General features: G+C 42.6%; 2 protein-coding genes across 14 annotated transcripts in view; one reads left to right on the plus strand and one right to left on the minus strand.

The window, feature by feature from the left end:
• Positions 1–7,344, plus strand: part of LOC110489640 (zinc finger protein 236) — a 109,375-nt gene extending 102,031 nt beyond the window's left edge. For 3 of the 4 annotated variants that reach the window (XM_036948247.1, XM_036948253.1, XM_036948250.1), the window contains exons 31-32: positions 158–331; positions 4,524–7,344. In XM_036948247.1, coding sequence (XP_036804142.1) covers positions 158–331; positions 4,524–4,666 — 317 coding nt within the window. In that variant the 3' untranslated portion in view covers positions 4,667–7,344. Of the gene's footprint in view, positions 1–157; positions 332–1,633; positions 1,800–4,523 lie in introns of all 4 variants that reach the window. The other variant, XR_005036684.1, reaches the window with a different exon arrangement.
• The window catches only part of LOC110489653 (myelin basic protein), a 73,261-nt gene continuing 60,649 nt past the window's right edge, over positions 7,085–19,696 (minus strand). For 2 of the 10 annotated variants that reach the window (XR_005036685.1, XR_005036689.1), the window contains 6 exons: positions 13,308–13,403; positions 12,914–12,940; positions 12,566–12,595; positions 11,266–11,349; positions 11,038–11,056; positions 7,661–8,677 (listed from right to left, as the gene is read on the minus strand). Coding sequence is in view for 5 of the 10 variants with exons in the window: in XM_036948273.1 (XP_036804168.1) it covers positions 8,642–8,677; positions 11,266–11,349; positions 12,566–12,595; positions 12,914–12,940; positions 13,308–13,403 (273 nt within the window). In the remaining 5 variants the exon portion in view is untranslated. Of the gene's footprint in view, positions 8,678–11,037; positions 11,057–11,265; positions 11,350–12,565; positions 12,596–12,913; positions 12,941–13,307; positions 13,404–19,696 lie in introns of all 10 variants that reach the window. The other 8 variants (XM_036948297.1, XM_036948285.1, XR_005036686.1 and 5 more) reach the window with 8 other exon arrangements.

The raw sequence follows: 19,696 nt of genomic DNA on the forward strand, positions 1-19,696 counted from the left end.
TCTTTTAGTGCGAGACGTTTCGTTGCCTTCTCCGCACACAAGATTGAATTAGAATGTGTGTTTTGTATTCATCCGGCGAATTGCACCGCCATTTGCAAGCAAGTAACCTTTGTACTCATTTAAAGTCTTGAGAAGGTGTCTGTCTGTGTTTGTGCAGGTGAGCGTCCCTTTAAGTGTTCCCAGTGTGACAAGGCCTTCAACCAAAAGAGTGCCCTACAGGTACACACGGTCAAACACACAGGGGAGAAGCCCTACAAGTGTGAAATCTGCAGCATCAGCTTCACACAGAAGAGCAACATGAAGCTGCACATGAAGAGGTCGCACGGCTACGGTGAGTCACGGACACACACACTCAAACACGCGCAATACTTTTGCTCTCTCTCTCTGAGGAGGCTAGTCCATTATTGATGGGGACCGCAGCCCAAATTCTCACCCATTTCTCTAAATTCTTTTACGGACTGAGATATGTTCTGGGTAGCCTCAGAGAATAACATTGACACGGTGACTGAGTTTATCAGGAAGTGTAAAGGGGGGGGGTGTTGTTCCCACGGTGACTATTAGCCTCTTCTGGATAGGACCCTTCATGTCAATTTCCGCCTAAAATGACATACACAAATCTAACTGCCTGTAGCTTAGGAACTGAAGCAAGGATCAAATCTAATTTTATTGGTCACGTGCCTAATAAAACCGGTGTAGACCTTACAGTGAAATTCTTACTTACAAGACCTCCACCAACAATACAGTTCATGAAATAGAGCTAAAAATATATATTTATTAAATAAACTAAAATAATTGTTTAAATAAAAAGTAACAAATAACAATAACGAGGCTATATGCAGAGGGTACCGGTACCGAGTCAATGTGCGGTGGTACTGGTTAGCCGAGGTAATTTGTACATGTAGGTAGGGGTAGGTAAGTGACTGCATAGATAATAAACAGCGAGTAGCAGCAGTGTTAAAACGAAGGGTGGGGGGTTGTCAATGTAAATAGTCCGGGTGGCAATTTGATAAATTTTTCAGCAGTCTTTTGGATTTGGGGTAGAAGCTGTTAAGGAGCCTTTTGGACCTAGACTTGGCGCTCCGGTTCCGCTAGCCGAGCAATAGCAGAAAGAACAGTCTATGACTTGGGTGACTGGAACCTTCCTCTGACACCGCCTAGTTTATAGGTCCTGGATGGCAGGAAGCTTGGCAACCAGTGATTTAAATGGGCCGTACATACTACCCTCTGTAGTGCCTTACGGTCGGATGCCGAGCAGTTGCCATACCAGGCGGTGATGCAACCGGTCAGGATGCTCTCGATGGTGCATCTGTAGAGTCTTTTAAAGCCAAGAAATACGAGCAATGGACATTAGACGTGTGGAAATCTGTCCTTTGGTCTGCTGAGTCCAAATTTTAGATTTTTGCTTCCAACCGCCGTGTCTTTGTGAGATGCAGAATAGGTGAACAGATGATCTCGGCATGTGTGGTTCCCACCGTGAAGCATGGAGGGGGGGGTGTGGCGGTGCTTTTCTAGTGACACTGATTTATTTAGAATTCAAGGCACACTTAACCAGCATGGATACTACAGCATTCCGCAGCGATACGTCATCCCATCTGGTTTGCGCTTAGTGGGACTATCATTTGTTTTTCAACAGGACAATGACCCAACACACCTTCAGATGACCTGGCCTCCACAATCACCCGACATCAACCCAATTGAGATGGTTTGGGATGAGTTGGACCGCGGAGTGAAGGAAAAATAGCCAACACGTGCACGATATATGTGGAAACTCCTTCAAGACTGTTGGAAATGCATTCCAGGTGAAGCTGGTTGACAGAATGCCAAGAGTGTGCAAAGCTGTCATCAAGGCAAACGGTGGCTACTTTGAAGAATCAAAAAATATCAAATATATTTTGATTAGTTTAACACTTTTTTGATTACTACAGGATTCCATATGTTATTTCATAGTTTTGATGTCCTCCCTATTATTCTCAATGAAGAAAATAGATAAACTAAAGAAAAACTCTTGAATGGATAGGTGTGTCCAAACTCTTGACTGGTACTGTATATTTTATTCAGCTTTGTTCAATTGTATTCTTCATGCTATAAAATAATGCCACGGAATTCTAAGCTAAATGAACTCGTGTAGCCCACAGCCATTTGGCATAGCCACATCAGGACCTAACTCAGAGAATGCTATTATTTTCTTCTGAAATAGACTACATATCATGCTTCTTTCGACCTGTCTAAAATTAATAATGTATTTATTGTGAAGGTGTAGGCTATATTACATGGATTGATTACACTTTTTAAAATGGCTTTTAGGTTATGTGTAGAAGCCAGGAGATACAAATTTTACAGTTATTTGCTTGACAATCACCGGCCTGTTCACCCAACTATCATCCGTACAGGTGCATCAAAGCTGGGACAGAGAGACTGAAAAACAGCTTCTATCTCAAGGCCATCAGACTGTTAAATAGCCATCACTAGCCTGCTACCACCCGGTTACTCAACCCTGCACCTTAGAGGCTGCTGCCCTATGTACATAGACATGGAATCTCTGGCCACTTTAATAATGGAACACTAGTCACTTTAATAATGTTCACTTACTGTTTTACTCATCTCATGTGTACAGAGCCCTCCACTAATATTGGCACCCTTGGTAAATATGAGCAAAACAGGCTGTGAAAATGTATTCTTACCACTTAAGTGATAAGCCATGACTTCCTGTTTCACTGGGGTATAAATACGATGTGACACACAGGCCAAGTTCCCATAGTCATCCATCACTATGGGAAAGACCCGAGAATACAGTAATGATGTGCGACAAAAGGTTGTTGAGCTGCACAAATCAGGAAATGGCTATAAGAATGTAGCTCAATGGTTGAAAATGCCCATTTCCATTATCAGGGCAAAAATTAAGAAGTTTAAAGCAACTGGAGATGTTAACAATCGGCCTGGAAAATGGACGTGTGTTTATTTTGACTCCACGCACAGTGAGGAGGATGGTTCGAGTGGCCAAAAAATCTCTTAAGGATCACGGCTGGAGAATTGCAGACGTTAGTTGGGTCTTGGGGTCAGAAAGTCTCCAAAACTACGATCAGACGCCACCTACATAACCACAAGTTGTGAGGGAGGGTTGCCATAATAAAAGCCTTGCTGTCATCAAACAACAAACTCAAGCGCCTAGAGTTTGCCAAACGTTACTAGAACTTTCCATGGGACCGGGTTCTATGGTCAGATGAGACCAAAATATAGCTTTTTGGAAACAATCACCGGAGGTGGGTTTGGCGTAGACAGAAAGATAGCCATGCAGAAAAGTACCTCATCCCCACTGTGAAGCATATTGCGGTGGCAAACGTTTGAAAATAATTTGGCATTTTCATTTCATTATTGTGTTTGTTGTTGGTGTTAGATCTATCTGAAATATTGCAACCCTGTCACTAACTTTTTGTGATATATAGCACTTCCTATTCCATGGTAAATATGTGAACAGGGCTCTTTAACACGGGATTATTGTGCATTTCATTTGACATGCTAATTGATTAATCCTCATTATAAACTGGGTGGTTCGAGCCCTGAATGCTGATTGGCTGACAGCCTTGGTTTACCAGTCCGTGTACAACAGGTACGACAAAACATGTATTTTTACTGCTCTAATTAAGTTGGTTAAGAGTTTTTAATAGCAATAAGGCACCTTGGGGGTTTGTGGTATATGGCCAATCTACCACGGCTAAGGGCTGTATCCAGGCACTGTCTGTGTATGTGGGGGGTGAGTGCGAGCATCAGTCTTTATAGGAGAAGGCTAGCAACAACAAAAAATTCCAAGGCGATATCTAACAAACGTTCACCTGCAGACATGTGTTTGGTTGATTCACAATAGCTCTTTTATTGAGAGCGTCTGAGAGAGAGACAGTAAAATGAAGTGAGTTCTTTCAATAGATAGAATGGGCTTAATTATGGACCCTTGCTGTGACGCACTCTCCCGTTTGTGCCTATTTGGTTTTGTATACGTCCATTTAAACGTTTGATGGTTAGTACAAAGGAAATGTCCTCTGCTGAACTAACTCTCATGTCTATTGATGGATCCCGGACACAAAGGCTCTGTCTCGACTGCTTAAAACGTCTGTCCTCACCACCTCCTCATCTGCACAGTTTGGGGAAAACAATATGGCTGAAGGCCATAGTCCTCCTCAGGCTGACTCATTGTCACCTTGTCAATTCTTCCAGATCAATGCATCGAAAGGCGAGGATTTTCTTTTGACAGTTGAGAAAGAGCTCTGGTAAACTTTCACCTGTCACTCACCCCTTCCTCTAACTTACTTCACAGGTGATAAATGTGTTGTACTGTATTTTTTTCCATTCTTAAACTCTGAGACTCCCTTGACACTCTCTCTCCAGTATAACAGCAATGTTCATGAGTAACTTTGTCCCTCTCACTGTGTCCTCTCTTTTTCATTCTCTTCTCTTTCTTCCTCTCTCTCTCCTTCTCTCTTTCTGTGTGTCTCTGTCTGTCTGTCTCTCCGTCTTTCTCTTGGACACAGGTCTCGATCGGACCCAGGAGATGACTTTGGAGCAGGGGACAGAGACGGAAGTGGATGTCCCTCCTGAGTTGAATGACATGGAAGAGGTTGTCCAGGAGTCTTCTGGAGACTGGCACTGTGGCATTCCCAACGTCTTCCCTTAGATCCCAACTCAGAATTGAATTTACTATCCCGGTTCATCCCAGCATAGCCTCTTTACCAGGAGTCTGTGCACTGATGATACAAAGCACTGATTTTACTACTAAGTAGGTGTGGAAAAACATAGCACTCAGATCACCCCCCCCCCCCCCACCACCACCACCACCAACAGCTTTTTAATTGAGTTGGACAGTTCTGCACTTTTTCTAAAGCATACCCACGGTGATGTTGCCAATCAAATACTGAAAACAGAAAGCGTGTGCGGCTGTACCTACACACATTGGCTTAGCAGCAGCTATTTCTGCCCTTTTCTATTATCCTCAGATATGCATTAAAGGGGCAATCTGTGACTGCTACAAAAATAACATTAAAATAAGCATTTTATAGTCTCAACATGGTTAAAACTCCTTTTAATATCATGGTTGTTTAGTCCTGGCATCCATAGCTCTGTCTCATGAATTTGAGAATGGTTAAATTTTTCCTGCCCCCATCCCTCAGCTATTTACCAAATCAGTGGCGGATTGTCCCTTTAAAGGCAGAGAACTGGTACTTAAATTGCTGAATCAGCCTGCGCTCTGAATCTCATTAGTACGAGTCCCTTATGAGACGTTTTAGTCAATAAGCCATTTGGTAATCAAGACGCTGACCTCCCAGTACAGTTCACCGGTCGGGGCTGTAGCAAGCTGAGGTAGGCTACCGGCGGTTTGTTCCTAGACTGTTGTTTACTCTGTTTGCCAATAAGAGGAGCAAACACTATAGATCTGCATGGCTGCACTGTCAGTCCTGCGGTACTGGTTCATGTCTCCCTGTAGAGTAGTACAACCACTCACAAGCCCCATCCACAAACAGATCCTACCCTCTCTAGGCACCCCTGTAGATCCGCAGTCCATAAGTCAATCAATATAATGTCTTTTTTTAAAGCCTTTTTTTTACGTCAGCAGTAGTCAGTCACAAACTGCTTCATATTACCTATTACGGACTAGGTATAAGCAAGTGTGAGAACTTCACCTTGCCCGCTGAAAGGCTGGATGAAACGTTAGCCTTATTGCTTATTCCTATCCAATCATTTCAGATCTACACTTAGCATATAACGGGCTGGGTGCAGGGGTTGTTTCTAGACGGGGAACTCCATCTCCCCCGTGCTCCTGGGGCTGCCCACTATTAACTTTTTGACAATTGAGCTGTGCTTTAACAGGCACACACATTGGAGTGCAGTTCACCAGAAAAATACATTTCTTTTTAAAATCACATTATTTTTTTTGCATATTTCTCCTATACCCTTTTCTAAAAGGCAAGCTAAAGGTTTTGTTTTTGGTGATTTTTTTGGGCCATAAAGTTAAAGGTAGCCTTGAATGGTGAGACTATAAAGTGCTAAGGGTCATTCATATGGATCAGACCTGGGTTCAAATACGCTACTCTTTGAAATCATTCGCTTTAGTCTGCCTGGAGTGCCAGATGGGTGGGTTTGCAGAATGCAATTTTGCACATGACTACTCTATAGGTTTCATTGTGCCTGGCAAGCTCGATCAAGCATAATGATTTTGAATAGTATTTAAACCTTGGTTTTGGTGTGGATTTGATCCCTCTCTTCTTCAATGTTATGCCTGTAATTTTGACAATGATGATGACCTGTGATACCACTGTTATTGGCTGCTGTATGAGGGCTTCAGGGGTTGACTCTCCACATTCACAATGTGTTGCATGAAATTGTAATTTAGTTGTAAGCTTATGCACAGCCATTTTGTAATCTGATATTTTATTTTGCAATGTAAATAGTGTATGAAAGATTGCATATATTTTTGGATTCCGTATCAAATTGGTTGTGAACAAGAATTCATTTTTTGTCAATTGCTGAACCAGTTTACAGACTATAAGCTGTTAAGTGTTTTTGTTTTTTTGTCAGGAATGTATTTTGTAATGTTGAAAAGTATTTAATTAATAAAACCATTCATTTTTTTACAGATTTAATGTGTGCCAATTGTTTTAGAAATCATGTGTGAAGTTGATTGCATTTCATCTGTTTGATTTTCTGTAATACTTGAAGATCTCAGTATGTCTCTGCATCAATACCTTGTATCTAGCACATGAAAAATCTATTGTCAAAACCCATTTCTGTCCCTCAATCTTTCATTAGTCCCAGAGTTATTAAACTTTCACAGCATATGGAAAAAGCATGACTTCTTTCAACTTCTATAAATTAAAATGTCGCTTCCCCCACATTGAGGCATTATTACATTCCTTTCCTTGATTATGCAAACACAATTACTCTCGGGAACCAGGAGTGAGATGCAGCTCTGTTATGAGTCTGCTTCAAATGACCTGACCTTAATAAAGATAGTGTTGAATGTTTCATCACTTCTTGTACCTTGCATCTGTGTACACTACTTTTAAACTTCTATCAAACAACCGGAGACCCATAACGGTTTTATGATTTTTAAATGCTTTATTTATTTTTTCTAGGTAAGTGGCTGGTCGTACATCATTTTTTTTTATTACAGATACAACAATGAGGGTCTCAAGAGTTTAATTTACATTCATTCACAGGACCCATACAAAAATGCGCGCACACTTTAAGACATGGGGGAGGGGCGACGGGGGCAGGCAGAGTAATGCTACAGATGACACGTTTGTTTTTAAACAAATTGAGGAAAGACACTGGTGTGGGGGGGGGGGGTATTGGACAGTAATAAGCAGTTTATGCAACTCGTCGCTCGTGCCTTGGTCGACAAACTCCACGTCCTCTATATCCATCTTTTTTTTTTAATAACGTTTATGCTTTTACACGGTTAAATAACGAGCACCTTTATGACAGTGTTGGTCTTTTAATATCCACACAGAGTAAACACACCACATTGTTTTTGGCAGTCAGAAATGGCATTGCTTAGCTAGCTGTTTTTGTATTCATATTGTGTGCAGTGCTTTGATAGATATATAAAGCAAGAGATACTGAAGACTACAGAATCTAGTCTACACTAATGGGGGAAGGGTCTGAATCTGTCCCCCCGTTGGAAATGCCATGCTTGTAGCAGGTCCAGCGTGAGCTTGGTTTCAGAGCAGTCAGTGTCTGGCTTTTCAACGGTCAAAACAGTGCACTTTAGACGAATCCCAGTTGTGTCTGGATGGGGAAACTCCCATTAGTGTCATAATCAATCTACATGTACTGGAAATCAAATGAAAACAACATTAGAAATGATTGACGTCTACAATTCAGTGGATACTACAGACAAGAGACTTTTAGTAGGTTAACAGCTTTCAGTAGCTCGATGTCATTTTACCACCGAAGATCACAGCAAGCCCTAATGTAAAAACATGGAAAGACAGCAACACTTAAGACAGGACACTTACACTGATGATACAGGAGGGGAGACATACAAACACATGACCAACTGAGTAAGACGATGCTTAGCTATGAATTCATGTCAGGGTGTACAGAAATGGGAGAGTGTGTGGGGTTTGGGGGTGGGGGTGGGGGTGGGCAAAGACGAGCATGACAAGACAGATAATCACTCGTTTCTGAACCAGAACCAGACCTGGTCATACTTTCACAACCACAAGCGGTCAGGGCCAGGTCAATTGGACCTAAGCTACTTCAGCCAGGTCTGGTCCAGTTAGCCAGCCTTGTTAAACGACTATACAGACAGACAGAGAAATATAAATGAAGACACAGATACTGTAAAGCTATGACAGGGGTCCTTTAGGCTGTAAGAGGGGGTCCGGATGACTTCAGCAACAGTTCACATCCAAGATGGTTGCACAGGAGGGTGGAGCAGGGTGCGGGGTGGGGGGGAGGCACAGATTGTGTCGCTATATCTACCAGCCGGGTGCGGTGGGGGAGGCATTTGAGTTATAAAATGAAAGTGTTAGAAAAGCAGGGAGAAGAGGTGTGTGAGTCGACAAAGATCTGTTCTTGTATCTTCTTTGTTTCCCCCCACTTGCGTCCCTTTTCTTGACATCTGCCTTTGTGCTCTTGAAAGGGGACCTCATTTTTTGGGTAGAGACCCAGTCCGGCTTGTGCCCTGCAAGAGAGTGAGAGACGAAATAACAATCAGGAAATGGACTGTTTTTGTCATTCGCTAACGATGCTCACTAAAAGGACGTGCTCATTAGGACACACATGTCCAGCTGTATATTGTCGTACAGTCTATGTGGCCTTGAGCATTGTGTACTTTTGTTTGGTTAGAATAAGTGGGTGAGTTCGGTATTATCAGAATTGTTTATTTTGTGAATTCTCGGCTATGCCTTAAAAAGAAACATCTCCCAGTTCAAATGTGCATGTTGCCAAAACTGATCAATGACGTGTTGTACCAAGCTCATTCCCTAAAAATAGATTGTGCATTTTCTCGTGGGGATATAAAAGTAGGAGAAAGAGGGGAGGATTGGAACGGAACAAAGATTATACAAATGAGACAATTCTTTACGGAGAACTATTGGAATGAATATAATCCATAACGTACAAAGCCTTTAAATCTCCTAAAACAAAAGGAGATGGGAGAAAACGGGCCAAGCTCTGAGCCATTCTTACAGCAATTTGAGCTTAAAATCATTATCGGTTCGAAACAGACTAATTAGAAAGCAGTAACAGAACTTGAGAATGGAAAACACCACACAAATGAACATTTGAAATAAAAGTCCGTCCCCAGATAATGATTCAAGATAGAGGAATCAGAAGCGCTAGAGATGGTGGCTTTAGCTTAGCGCCAATTAGGCAGAGAGATTGTGGGGAAACGAAGAAGAGAAGATTTGGTGGTCTATTTACCCACACATTTGTAGATTTTGATCGTCTTCGTCATCTTTTAGTTATCGTAATGCCACATAATCCAGCTAGCAAAGACACCATGCAGGGAGCACGTGAACATATACAGATACTCTAAACATTTTTAAAAGTAGGCCTACTGAAGGATATGCTGAAGATGACTGTGCTTGGTTGCCTTGCTAATCAACACACCCACTGTGAGTGTGCTGACTGTACCTACGGGAACATATGCTCCCTGTGCCTATTCTGCCTAATTAAAATAACTGTATCTGAAGCTTGGGCCAGACTGGATAATTAAAACTGCCAGAGACCTCCAGAGCATGTCCTAGAGATTAGCATTCACCATGCCATGGATAACGCAAGGAGAGACAAACAACAGCCTCTCAGAATGCAGGAGCTCTCCGAGTCAATACTCACAGGAGAACGTGAGTCTATCGGCAGAGGGAGAGGTGAGAAAGATAAGCGGAGAGCGTGAGAGAAGGAGAGAGACAGACAGAGAGAAAGAGAGGCAGAGACCAAAAGAGACACAGTAGAGACAGAAGATGGACAAAAAGAGACAAAGACAGGCAGAGACTGAGATAGAGAGAGAAGGAGAGAGACGGGCAGCGTGCCATTGCTCAACAATGCACATGTTCCCTCTCTACTGTTAGGGAGCGTGTCAGCTGTTGCTGACAGCTTATTACAGTAAGTGGGTGCACTGCTTAAGTATGTGCTCCAGTTCAGAGCCTGTCGCGTTACAGCGGGAGCAGAGAGAGAAACGTGGCCTGGAATAAACAGGGAGAGTCTGTCAATAGTGGATGCTGCCGATTGTAGCAACAAATACCTAAAATCTCATACGGAGGGTATACTCTCTGTTCAAACACCTCAGTCATCTGTTTGAGAGGAACACATCGGGGTACTATGCTGCTCCTTGAAAAGTCAGGAAATGTTCACTCAAGTGCACATAAGTGTGTCTGCCTTGCCTTTGTGTGTGGCCTACTAGGTCAGAGAGAAACCTCTTGTATAAGTCTGCCTGTGTAGTAATACATCCCAGTATCGTATACAGTGTACTTGGTACACACATGCATGAACCAGATGGTCAATGTAATGAAAAGGGCAATATCCTAGTTGTAGAAAGAATGAACTTCCATAATAGCTTGGCTTACCTTATGCAGTCGCGTAAGCCATCGGCAAAGTAAGCAAAGCTACCACATGCCACAATTGTAATTGCTAAGCATATCCCATTGCAGTTAGCACAGCTCCTAGAACAGCCATTAAGAGTAAGCAGGACTACTATTCCGAAAGCTTGTTTCTAATCCATTCATTACACAGCCAGGTGTAGGCCCACAGGTGCAAGGTCACTGTCTGCGAGTAAGCAGCCAATTATGTTAGGCGCTACATGTCCGTATCCAAGCCAAAAATAGCACTACCTTTGACATCAAACTGCACTCTTTAATGCATGAAGCCTGTAGCATCAGCCAGACACTGTAATTATCACTGTCTAGAGGCTGTCTCAAGCTGCAGTTATTCTGCTGGTGGTATGATAGGCAATGGAAGGTGTCACCTTAGCGTATCAACGTTGAATAAATTCATAGCAATTAAGAGTACATATATATTGCCGCTCGTGACTCATCTGTTACTCACTGAGTGCTGGGTATCATCACTGAGGTGAAAGAAGGAGAGAGAGAGAGACAGGAGGGAGGAATAAAAGAGAAAGAGATCCCATCTGTTTAATCAAGCGCACATTCTGGAATTAGTTTCAATAACACACAAAGGGAATTATATAATGGGATATTCCCTTTTCATGTTACTGTCAAAGACAGATCAGAGCGTTTTTGTCACTTAAAAATGGGTTTCGTTTTTTTAGTTTACCATTTTGAAGATCTTGGACAGGGTTCCGCTGTCTCCTGCACCGGCCTTCTTTGCCTTAGCGGATCCTGTTGACTTCTGAGACCCCTGGAAAAGAGCAGGAGTGAGGTAAGACACCAGGAGACACTGTTGTTGTCACCTAGCACGGTGGCCCAGTCTGTGCTTTTGCATCTCTGTCTTTGTTCATCTAAATGATTGACTAATTCCAGGTTAAAAAGCGACATCATATGTACATATCTTACGTGAGTATTGCACGGCCGTTTAGTACAAAACCAGGTTTTCTGATAACACCATGTTGTGTGAAAACAACAGAAGCAAATAGCCTCGTCCCCGAGCTCAATTGAAAGCCAGCAGGTGACGAGGTTATAGAAGAGATGGCTATTGAGTCAGTGACGCGCATCACGGAGTGAAATTTTACATGCAGTATTGGAACCAGCCTAGATCAAAAAGTGTCTCCTTTTTGCGGTGGAGTTGAAGCAGTGGAGCACATCAATCAAAGTGGAAGCGTTTCGCTTTCTAAATCAAACGTGGGAAAATGCAATCTCAGTAACAGCGGAGCGGTGGCTGCTCTGACTCTCACAGGGGGAATAGACTGAGAACTGTTCACAATAAACATGCATGAGGGTGAATTAAAGGTGGGGAGGGACACTTCAAAGGGTTATTTAAAGATCCCTTACCTCAGAGAAGAGCTTTAAAAGGTCTCATCCCTTATCACACTTATTTTACCCCCACACAGTGTTAGCTGTTATGTGTGACTCATAACATCCACAACATACACACACACACACACACACCAGTGGAGGCTTCTGAGGGGAGGACGGCTCATAATAATAGCTGGAAAGGAGTCAATGGAATGGTATCAAACGGGGTTTCCATGCAGTTGATACAATTCCATTGAATCCATTCCAGGCATTACTATGAGCCGTCCTCCCCTCAGCAGCCACCACTGACACACACACACACACACACACACACGCACAAGAGAAGAGGACAAGACTTCAAATTCAGCAGGGCGAATAAGAAAAAGCAGGATTAAGTTGCTGGTTATCATACCGAAAAGGGAAAAAACGACTTTAGCAAATAAAGAACTGGATATTCAATTGAGCCGGAGGCAGAGAGCTTGCCAAACAAAACCACTCAAAACATTATTTAATAAAAGAGAAAAACTGATGAGGGCGTTATGCATGTACGCTTGGATTAGAACAAGCTCTCAAGCCTTAAAATAGCTACAGAATATACTGTTTAAGGAACGGCCTGGGATTTCTCTCTTAGCTTTCTTTAGCTGTAGCGTTTAACCACGTACCAGGCCTAGTTTCGCAGTCATTGCCGTCCACTGGACAAGGACATGTAAGAGACAGAGACAGGGAACAGACAGGGGTGAGACACAGGGGTGAGGGAAGGAAAGTTAAACACTCAGGTCTTACTCAGAGCAAAGGCAGCAAGAAGAGGAGTCCACATCCAGGGTCGAGCATAGCAGAATAAGGCAGACGCTCGCGTCATCAGAGAGAGCACAGATTCAGTGACATACAGTACATGACATTCAGTGACATCATATGTTAACAAAGCCAAATGCACAATCACATCCAAAGACTAAAACAACCAACTCCTCAATTGGACAATAATGACAAAGAGTAAGGTAAATGGGGCTCACCCTAGACTTAGGAGGGGCAGGGGACACCTGAGGGGAGAGAGTGACACAGACCTTTAGAAACACAATTACATTTGAGTCATTTAGCAGACACTCTTATCCAGAGCGATTTACACGATCAATTAGGGTTAAGTTCCTTGCTCAAGGGCACATCAACAGATTTTTCACCTAGTTGGCTCAGGGATTCGAACCAGTGACCTTTCGTTAACTGGCCTAAAGTTATTTATACCACTAGGCTACCTGCTCTTAACCACTAGGCTACCTGCTCTTAACCACTAGGCTACCTGCTCTTAACCACTAGGCTACCTGCTCTTAACTGGTAGACTACCTGCCGCCCTCATATCAACAAGTCAAACATCAACAATAGTAGGCAAACTATGCAAATGGGGTGACTCACGATCGTTCTGAAGAGGCGTACAACAGCGTTCTCCCCTCCCTTAGGGGCTGCCTTGGCAGGTCTGGCAGGAGAGGAGGACAGGCCACGGAAGGAACCCTGGAAGAAATGGAGGAAGGGATGGAAGAAGGAAAGGTGGGAGGGATGGAAGGAGGAAAGGAGGGAGTGATGGAAGGGATGGAAGGAGGAAAGGAGGGAGGGATGGAAGGAGGAAAGGAGGGAGGGATGGAAGGAGGAAAGGAGGGAGGGATGGAAGGAAAGGAGGGAGGGAGGGAAGAAAGAAAGGAGGGAGGGATGGAAGGAGGAAAGGTGGGAGGAAAGGAGGGAGAGATGGAAGGAGGAAAGGAGGGAGGGATGGAAGGAAAGGAGGGAGGGATGGAAGGAAAGGAGGGAGTGATGGAAGGAAAGGAGGGAGTGATGGAAGAAGGAAAGGAGTGAGGGATGGAAGAACATTATAAAGGCACAGCGGGAATACATATAGCCCAACACAACCTAACAAGAAAGTGTGCTCCCTGAACCAGACCAGGCTCTACTCTGCCTCCACTCTCCAGCTCCTGAAAGGTGTTAGAATTGGAAACAGCTGGTGGCATATTGCCAAACACCAGGGATGCTGGAGCATATTTTCTGGGGCTGTAGAACGGCTTCTTCTTACATCACAGAGGACCTGAGACAAGCCCCCCGAGTCATTCACAGCAGACTCACGTAGGCGTACACAGATAACGCCCGTCCAAAACTCATTCAAACTGAAAACAAGTGATTAAAAACTAACTGGATGAAGGAATTATAAATTAATTAATAAAGTCAGTAAGAAATGTTTTGGATCTTTGCAAAGTGTGATAAATATCAACACTAAATGCTGTTGAAGGGGAAGTTAAGTAGAGATCAATACAATTAAGTAGTTCAGACAAATAAACCTTTAGAGGATTGGATAGGGATGAATGCAAAATTAGCTCTGTCTCATTGTCCTGAACTTGAATAAATAGCACCCCCCCCCCCCCCCCCCCCCCCCCCTCCCCCCTCCCCCCCTCCCCCCTCTCACAATAGGCTCTAACATGTACTTTCTAGACACACACAACTGGGACCTTAATTAAAGTGGTGTGAATCTGCAATGATTCATTGTCATTTTCTCAATAATAACCCTGATTATTCCCAGTCGGCTATTTAGGGGTATGTTTGTGAATAACATCCTTTGATATAGCGAAACCCATTTCATCCTAATGAGTGCCTCTCTCTCTCTGTGGTATTTTGTAGAGTGAGAGCGAGGGGACCTTTATGCCCCCATTCATGTCAGCGAGTGAAGAGACTGGAGAGGCTGAGGCGCTCACTGAATCACTGCGATTATCCCCATGAAAGAACTTTACCAAAATGAGAAGGCAAACTTTCCCCCCTGTACATCGTTCACAATATAATACACTCATTAGTGCTTCCAATTGCATTTCATTCACTGTCTTTTCTGCCCATATATGGATGGATAGATGGCTGGATGGATGAAGACTCAAGCAGACAATGACCTCAGGAAATAAACACATTAACATAGAAAATGTGTTTGTTCTTAGCCCCGGGTCCTCTAACCCTATCAAACTATTGGAATTGGATGATAATATCCAACACATTTATGAATACAGAAGATCAGCTCAGTAGAATAGCCAATAGGTAGCATGGTTGTTGGTCGGTCAGTTTGTTCCCTATGAGCAAAAGAAGTTGAAAAGACGTGGAAAATAAGTTGTTTTCAACCAAACCAAATGCTCATTGTGTTTGTGCTGGAGCTGGTACAGGTGAATTAATCTCACCACTTGTGGTTGTTGTGAAGAACTGATCTGCCTCACAGCTGCGACTGGATGACTCAACGGTTATTCTTTGTGTGTTCCAGCAGCTCTGTCACCAAAAGGGAGACAACTGGGGTTTGCGTCCCAAATGGCACCCTATTCCCTATATAGTGCGCTACTTTTGACCAAGGCCCATCAAAAGTAGTATACTGTATAGGGAATAGGGTGTCGTTTGGGATGCACAGCTAGGGGTTCAGTACTGATTGCCGTTGCAGAACCCGGTCCTGCTGTTGATTAGGAATGATTTATTTTGAACATTGACTTGAGGTCACATATTCCCATCAAAGTTAGGTACTACACACAGACTTTCCACTTATGTTCCCCTTAAATACAGTTCAAGAGATCGAGTAGCCTGAGAGAGAGTTAGGAAGAGAAAGTTGAGTCCGAAAGTGGAGCGAGAGAAGTTAGAGCGAGAGAGACATTGAACGATTAAATTCTGAATTTAGAATCCGTTTGATATATTTGTAAAGAAGGATCACAATATTCAGTTATGATCTTCATATGTCCTTTACTGAATCATCTTGCAATGGATGTTGTCAGTATCGGTTTTGATTTTCCAACACGAGGAGTGTTCAAAGGACAACGGCATTCTGACGCAAGGAGGGTCCTTTCAGGATAGAGCCGAGCGGGGGATTATTGTGTCGGGAGGGAGGAATGGATACAGGGAATGTTCTCTCTCTGTTTGATGTTTGAAGAGTATGAGAGATAAGTGTGTGTTCCTGGCACGGAAGTGCATTGTTATTTACCCACAATTCAGATTTCACAAAGGAGCTGTGCTCGTTCCACAGCGGAAAATAAAAACAATAAAAATGCCTCACTGTCATACAACTTTCATAAAGCTACAAAGCCCATTTCATCCTCAACATACGTGATTGGATTTACATAGCGGTGGACGTCCGTTCATCATTTCTAAACTCAGCTAGCTGCTAGCGTGGCAGCCCAGCCGGCATAGAGAAAGTTCGGTAACACTTAATTTGACACTTCGTTTCACCTCTGACATAGAGGCTGTTATCCAGGGGTGTTAGGCCAGTACAGTCATAAAGCCAGCAAGCCTCTATCATGACAACAGTCATACGTTATAACTGCAGTCGTGAATGGGTTTGACACCAGATTTACACCTTCATGTTTATGTCATAGTGACGTGTCAAATAAAGTGTAACCAAAAGTTTCCTGCAGTGAAGAACAAGGTCACCTAAACCCAGGTCGAGAGAGTATTCAGGACTCATAGGACACCTCCCTGAGGATTTAATTAGTGTTAAACCTCTCTCCTCAGAGGTGCAGGTCAAACCTCGACAGATGCTGACTCCTTCAAAAATGGACCACGGTCAATAATTTATTCCAGAATAAATTAATTGTAATAATGTATTATTTATGAAGGAGCAGGAGGATAGGAGGGCCACATAGTGATCACTACATCCTATCGAGACAGTGTGTGAATCATTGTGGACACACACAAATCACAAACCGCCCACTGTCAAATGAATAGGTCTTACCCACAATTGGTGAAAGATCCACGCACCATACGTTACAATTATTCATATACAGTGCATGCTCCTTCTTAATCCAATCACAGCTTTACATTTGACTTGGGTCTTGATTGATCACAAAGATCAATGTCCGTCAGTGTCATAACAGACAAGTCGGCGATTGGTTAATAAGACTCACCGGGTTGCAGATCCACTAGCCACCGACTGACTCCTTTGGAGTGAAATCCACTTGACAGTTGGTAGTCTCAGGAGGACAGTCTTTCTGCCAGATAACCTCTTCAGTTGTCTCTGTGCTGAAACTTCTCCAACTATTTAGGAGAAGCTAGCAGGAATTGGACAACTACCTCAAAGGGGTTGACCGTTTACAACAAAAGTGTCATATTAGAAAGCAGTGGCGCTCTAGGTCATTCCCGAACACTGACAACAGTAAGACAAAGTTGTGGACTACAAATCTACTAAACCATAGCTGAACTGGTTCTTACCATCCAAAACCAGGGTACTGGACCGAACATCTAGTAAGACCCTGCTTGTCTAAGTAAGTTAATAGAAGGTATGGTCTACACTCCTCAGTTCTCATCAACTCTGAATAAATAAAAACGGCAACTATATGTCAAATAAATGTAGGGCTCAGAGGAAGTTCAGGTTATTTTTCCATTGTCCCTTGTGTCACTCATGTACGAACACTTTAGAAGAAATGCAAATGAGACTGCACTAACTTGACTCTGGCTATCACTATGAATGTCTTACATTTTGTCAAATATACACATAAAAAAAAAATTAAGAACAAGGAAGGATTGACTCTTTCATTTTTGACCATGAGGCACATCTAATGAATTCAATGACAAGTCGCATCTCATTGGTGATTCCAGTCCTTATTCATATTCAGTTATGAATGACAATACTTAACTGGAGGTCTCCAAAAAGTGAGATGGACAAAGTGAGACAGAGTTTCATTTTTGTATTCAGGTTGATTTTGAAAATAGCTGTCATTTGTCCCTTTGCTAAACAGAATACAAAATGAAAACAAGAAATAAAAACTGTTGTTTTATCCTGATTTACTAGATCTTGATAAACCTTCCAAGATGTTCAATTAAAGACCAATTCAAAGAAATACTTTCAATTAAAAAAAGCATCAAATACAACTGTGACTGAAATATCACTTTTATTCACCTGAAAATTATAAAAGGCAGACAGTACTAAAGACGAATTTCCAAAAGAAAAATTCAGCAAATGAACCCGGTCCTAGATTTGTTAACGCCGTCTTGCCAAACCATACGGTCACTGTCATGCCAAACCCGACTTAACTTCTCACTGTGCCCATCAATGACAGAATGATCAGATATGGAGATCGAGGTGAGGCCAGACTGTTTGGCATGACAACAATCATTTTTACATGGCCTTAAGCTACTTAATAAAAGCTGAGCTAAGAGTCGGAGTCGTAATTCCATTAAGTCTACACAACACTTCTCCCAGCCTCATCTAGACAAGTATGCTGTTACTGCAGAGTGTGGACTTATCCACTCAATAAGTGAAAGGACAAATCAATTGGGAATAGTTTTGACGATGAACATTCCATTCCCACTTCAACTGGGCCAGATTCTCCATAGCCTATTCCTAGCATAGACCACCTCATCCCAGCAGGAGAGGTTTCTCCTCAAGCTAGACCGGATCGAAACGGAATTGTCAGTCAACGTCGCCGATTGAGATAATACAATGTGAAAATCAGCGATAACCACTACGCTCAAATCAGTGTGATCGTGTCCAGTTATGCTTTCGTTCCAAACATTCTGTGGTGTGACTGCGCCTGTTGCATCAGAGGAGGGTTGTTAAAAAAGTGATATTACATAATAAAAACAACAATGCAAAAGCCCCCCCCAAAAAACGCTGCTCAGGGTGGGTGTTGTTAAGAGAGTTTAATCATACCATTTATCCAAAAGCTCAGAACAGGATCAGGTCAGGAGCAGATGTCGGTCATTACAATTCACAGGAAATACAAGCATCGGTTGGATATCTCAAAGCATTACAAAAGAGATCAGCGAATGGGATCCATGGATCCACCCTGGGATCAAACATACTCCCACACACACACAGTTCCTGACAGGGTAAAGGAAAGCCTGGGTTCAAACACTTTAAAATACTTTCAACATTTGCTTTAGTCTGCCAAGAGTTCCAGATGGCCAGGTTTTGCACATTGGCGACTATTCTATTGGTTCCATTGCGCCAGGCAAGCACAATCAAGCGCAGCTGAAGTATTTGAAATAGTATTTGAACCAGGTCTCAGTAAAAGACACCAGTGAACCTGAGAGGAGATCAGCTCTAAGACGCTTTTGGCCAAGACACTGGGTTTGAGTTCGCCCGGGTATCAGTCTGCTTCTGCTATCATGCCACTCCTTGTCAAGCAAACATTTTTTTGGCATGATGGCACAAACAGATTGGTACTCAGTCCAAGGACGAGTGCAAAACTCGTTCTCACAAAGTTACCCAATAGACCCCATATTTAAATGAGCTTATTTTCCTGTCATGGGTTTCAGTTCCATGGTGACTGCACATAGACACTCATTTACCCATCAATTTGGTCTCATAAGGTCTTCCCCTTTTTGAATAATAGGGATTATCAATCAGCTTTGACAGGTAACAAATTGGCTTCAGTTCCTGAGGTTAAACCAGTTTTGTCTTCGTTTTTTGGTGATACCTTAAAGAAAAATATAACATCACCATGCAGATTCCCATGAACTAGTTTCAAACCAGAATAAACTCATGAAAAGACAAAAAAAAAAAAAGGTGAAACCAAGACAAGAACAGAAAGAGCAAATTCCAGTTTGTAAAAGGATCAATAGTGATCGTTCATATCTGTCAATAACAGTAGCCCTTTCCTGCAGTCAAAGGACCTACAGTAGAGGCGTCATGGGTGGAATGTTATCCATATTTTCAGAATTTCATAATTAATAAAATTACGAGGCAAATCTGGTGTGTCTATGTCAAACAGTTTTATTATATTTCAGTCTTTAGTGATGTATATAAAATGTAATATTGGGACGCAAACTCAAAATGTAATACATTTCAACTCTATATCTGACGT

Source organism: Oncorhynchus mykiss, chromosome 2, assembly GCF_013265735.2.
Source record: "Oncorhynchus mykiss isolate Arlee chromosome 2, USDA_OmykA_1.1, whole genome shotgun sequence".
Lineage (NCBI taxonomy): Eukaryota > Metazoa > Chordata > Actinopteri > Salmoniformes > Salmonidae > Oncorhynchus > Oncorhynchus mykiss.